The sequence below is a fragment of the Battus philenor genome, unplaced genomic scaffold, assembly GCF_028537555.1.
Source record: "Battus philenor isolate CCGP_79_NKW_IND1 unplaced genomic scaffold, ilBatPhil1.0.hap1 SCAF_17, whole genome shotgun sequence".
NCBI lineage: Eukaryota > Metazoa > Arthropoda > Insecta > Lepidoptera > Papilionidae > Battus > Battus philenor.
The window spans coordinates 13,119,530-13,124,546 of NW_027181679.1; the positions used below are offsets into that span (position 1 = coordinate 13,119,530).

The 5,017-nt window shown below is 33.3% G+C and overlaps 1 protein-coding gene across 1 annotated transcript; it reads left to right on the forward strand.

Annotated features, from left to right (window-relative positions):
• Nucleotides 1–881: 881 nt before the first annotated feature.
• Nucleotides 882–3,724, forward strand: LOC137920070 (G protein-activated inward rectifier potassium channel 4-like). The gene is made up of 2 exons (XM_068763302.1): nucleotides 882–984; nucleotides 2,673–3,724. The coding sequence occupies exons 1-2, from the start codon at nucleotides 882–884 to the stop codon at nucleotides 3,722–3,724; spliced, it is 1,155 nt and encodes a 384-aa protein (XP_068619403.1).
• The last annotated feature ends 1,293 nt before the right edge of the window (nucleotides 3,725–5,017 follow it).

Below are 5,017 nucleotides of genomic sequence, written 5' to 3' on the forward strand. Positions count from 1 at the left end.
CGTAATAATTTTATCTGATGCCTTCTTATAGACAATGCTAGCATTTAGTGTCACTTGAGTGAATTCATAGTAAACTTGTTAATAATGTTTTTAACTTTATATTTTCGTCTAAACTATTCGGCAGTTCAATGACTTCTATAAAATAACTAGAGTTTGCAGGTAATATTTTTAGACATTAATATCAATTTGTTTTTTTTAACTCCCAACTAAAACATTCTTCGATTTGAAAGTGAATTTTTAAATTTTTTTATTTATAAAAAATACTTTTTTTTTCCTCTAACAAAAACCTTAGCTTATTAGTGTTATATATTGAAAGTGTCAACTTTTATCGTACCTTATTAAGCTTTAATTTCAAGTTAAAGAAACTCCCAGAAGATAAACGTACTTTCAAGGATTGCCCGTTTAAAATGGCAGTGTGGGGCACATTGCTTAGCAAAGGCGACGTGGGTAGACCTGGTGGTGTACAGTCCAAGACATTGTGGTCATCTTTGAAAGAGGATACATTGAACTGGACGTCTATTGACTAAAATGAATGAGTGAATGAATAAATGAACGAAATGATGAATGAATGTTGAACTTACTGTTACTTATAAAATTTTGCGGAAAAGTGTTTTTTTTTTTTCATGGCTCCTGTTTTTGGGGACCCCTTGTTCCACCCCCATTTATTTGGTAACAGGGATTTTATTTTCTACATTAAATTTTGTTTTTATTATCTTCTTCCGTTCCTCCCAATATCTCTCTTCCTATTTATTCATTCCATAATTAATTTTATTTTGTGCATAAGTGTTATTTTTTGCCAAGTTCTTACGTGATCGGTGCATAGGATAGATGGTAATTTTTTTTTTGTGAAAGGTTATAAAGTTTAAAAAAATTATTACAGTATGATCAATTTTGGAGAAAATGATGAAAACAGAATCCCTGGTCAACAGCCTGAGGATAAAGAAAAACTTGAATTAATACCGGGGGTATATCGACCAAATAATCGTAAGTTTATATCGAAATATTCATTTGTATGTTTGTACTAAACATGTGCCTATGAACAGTAAAACATAAATTTATACATTTGTCTCGTATCGTTTCATTGTCGGTTCAGCTTATAGACAACCACTGGCATAGTTCTTCCCCAAAAATATCTCTGGGGTGATGTACTTTAATCACCACGCTTAGAGGGGAGTAGGTGATCACAGCGTGGTGTTATAGTCAGCACAGGATGCTGCTGCCCTTCTCGAAACTTGGACAAAGTGTGGATTACATAAGACTGTATCCCAGGAATCGAACCCGTGACCAATCGCAAGTATCAGTCTTCTACCGCTGAACTACCATTGCTCGCATAAACAGCAATAATTTATATTTTACTTGTTATAATATAAGATATATATATTGTATCAATATAAGATAGTCACGTAGTTGACATTTTTGTTCTTCTTATTTTTAATTGAAAGATGCTCACTGAATAAACACTATATATATATATATATAGTGTTTATTCAGTGAGCAAGTTTTCATGGCATGGCGCAATTAGAAACGAAAGTGTTGCCATATTTTAGAAGAAAAAAGAAAATTAAAAAAAAATAAAATTAAAGACTCGAACCCAAAACCACGCAACCGCGAAAATCTAACGACGCACAGTGAAAATTAGTACTAATTAAGCAGCGACGTAACTTCGAAAAAAACACAAAAAGAAACGACGCGAAGCAGTACTATATATATATATATATATATATATATATATATATATTTATATATAAAGAAGCCTCAAAGTCACTCAGAGAGGAGTTGGGAGGGCTAAGTTCGCAGTTCCGCTACGAAATCGAAACATAATACACAGAATCACCGAAGCTATCAATATAGTTCGGAGAATTGTCTGAATTGGCAGTCCTTTAGGATCGAAAGGCTCTAGTGCCGGTCAGGAGCAGGTAGACGCGTGATAGGACCAGTACTAAGTGGACCGAAGACATAGCTTAGGCCCCAGGAGTCGCTCGTTGCGGGGAGTACAAAACTGATCTACCTCGTGTCCTGTACTGATTCATAGTGAATACCAATTGATATTTTTTTATTATTTATATGATCTATATTGCCTTTCATCATGGCGACCTTAACCCTTTAAGGCAGGGAATTTTAGAAAATAAAAATACCCATGTTGCACATAAATTTTATTTCGTTCAAAATTTAACAATATTTTGTGTTATTATTAATAAGGATGTACAATGATATAAGAAAGCAAAAAAAAATAATTCTGTTATGAACTACTACAAATTTTCGGTTTCAACACTTGATGAATCTGTAATAAGATGATAAACCTTGCCAGCGCAATCGAGTATATTTTTTAACAATTGCTAATGGTGTTGCCAATTACTTTAATAATAAAGTTTAGAAAAAAATGTATGAGCGCGCAACTATTCCGATATTTCCAGGTGGGTCGATAAAAGTCCCACCATGCGTTATTACGCATCAAAAAGGTGGGACATTTTTAATACCAGCGTGCCCCAAAGGGTTAAGAGAATGTCAACCAACATATGTTGTACTTTTTTCTAGATTTTATAATTATTAGTTACTCTTTTACGCAACATGGTATTCACTCTATGCCTCTGAATAAACTTTATTAATTTTATTAAAAAAAAATTCTACGATATAAATGAATAAGTTAAAAAAAAACAATGTATTGTTTACAGGATCATATGGCAACGGTCAGAAGAATTCTCGAAACGAGAGAGCTGTTCACAGAAACGGAGAAATAAATGTACATCGCAAATATGGAGCGAGTTTCTTCTCCAACTGCTTTCTTGCTCTTGTTGAAGCGAGATGGAGATGGACTCTACTCGCCTTCTTTTTGGCGTTTACCGGAAACTGGTTATTCTTCGGTTTCGTCTACTGGACTATATCTACGATTCATGGTGATTTTATAGGAGATCATTTACCGAATAATTTAAATACGACAGTTTTCAATCCTTGTATTGAGAATATATATGATTTTACTTCAACATTCCTCTTCAGTATAGAGGTACATACTACAGTTGCATATGGTCGAAGAGCTATCACATTGGAATGCCCTCAGACGATACTGGCTATGTGCTTACAGTGTATTGTTAGTTCTATATTCCAATCTGTTATGGTTGGTACACTATTCGCGAAGCTGACAAGACCAAGATCTAGAACTAGAACAATGCTTTTCAGTAAACATTCCGTTGTAACAGTAAGAGATGGAGCGCTATGTCTGATATTTAGGGTAGGTGATATGAGAAAATCTAGGATTTTAAATATAAAACCTTCAGCATTTATTTTAAAGTTTAACACTAGTAGTGATGATCTGATAAATGGTGAACAAGTTGAATTAAAAGTGGAGATAGTGGAATGTGAATCGGTTTTCTTTCTATGGCCTGTGCATGTTGTTCATAAGATCGACGAACATAGCCCGTTCTATAATATTTCCGCAGCGGATTTGCTTTGTAGTAGGCTGGAATTACTTGCAGTATTTGAAGGCATCATAGAATCTACTGGACAGCCTATTCAAGCTAGAGCAAGTTATACAGAGACTGATATATTATGGGGTCATAACTTTGTACCTATGGTTTCATATAACGATGATATATGTAAATATAATGTTGACTTTTCGAAATTGTCTGATGTAGAACAAGTAGAAACACCATTGTGTTCAGCGAATGAATATTATTCACTAGTTAAGTTACATTCTCCTATTTTTTGTTTCGATTTTAAAACCTACTGACGTATGTTAAAGACTATGCAATATATCTAATTATATATTTTGTTAAGTTTAAAATATATTACAATTCTTTGGAATCTTTTCATTCATTTATATTCTATCTCTATCAAATGAAATTCATGACGAAACACTAACTTAACTCAATGTTTTTTTTGGAGTTTTTCAGAGACTCTGTGTTTGGCACTAATCAACATAACTCCTGAACATAGCGTAACTCCCGAAGATGCCTCCACGGGGGTGAAACGTGTTAAGTAATTTAACGGTGGCAGTTTTGTAATCCGCATTATTTGCCCCATACGCATTTATCAGGGGGCTGGCAAGCGGTGCACTTTGTTGCACGACTACCACTGCATGTGCGGAAATGGCTAAATATTAGTCCTTTTTTCCTTAGCGACGAATATCTACCTGATATTCGTCGCTACATTACAAGGCAATTCTGGCCTGGTACGGGAAATACCCGCGACATGATTAAACAAAAAATACATTTTCAATAACAATATATGTAGCTAATATATCGTGTATCATGTGCGCATTTACCAGCGGACTGGCGGGCGGTGCACTTTGTTGCACGACTACCACTGCATGTACGAATGTAGCTAAATATTGGTCCAAAAGGCTTAAAGGCTTTTGTACCAATTTATACATACCCAATATAAAGTGATCATTCTGAAATGTTTTAATATTTTTTTTTCTATAAGGATGCTTTAGTCACATAACTTCTGACAATCCAAATTCTCAGGGACAGATTGTAAACAATAAAAAATATTAATGCATAGTTATCTGAACAATTAAAACTATTTTTATTACTAAATTACATTTATTGATTTATATATATATATATATATATATATATATATATATATAAACCTAGTCTAGTCATAAATTCTGTTACTGGTTGTCTACATACATTTAAAAAAAAAAAACATAATTTGAATTTCGAACATTAGCTTCTACGATAAAAATCAGACTCCTTTCACGCCATTATTGTTTACAAATTATTTGTTTTAAAAATGGAGTGCGACACTAAATAGAATATGATTGCAGTAATTGCGCTGTACATATACAGTATGTACCATATGTAGATTGTAAATGACCTATAGATATACCAGTTTAAAGTAATAAGCAATTTATAGCTAAAATACATCCTTTCATTTTTTTTTAATATTTATAACGTAATTTATACGTACATTGAAAAGATTCGACGATAAAGACCTAAACAAACACGTGAAGCGGTCTTTTCACGCAATCTAGGACTTAAGTCCACGGTGCTGCTTAATTTTTGTGTGGCGTGACTTT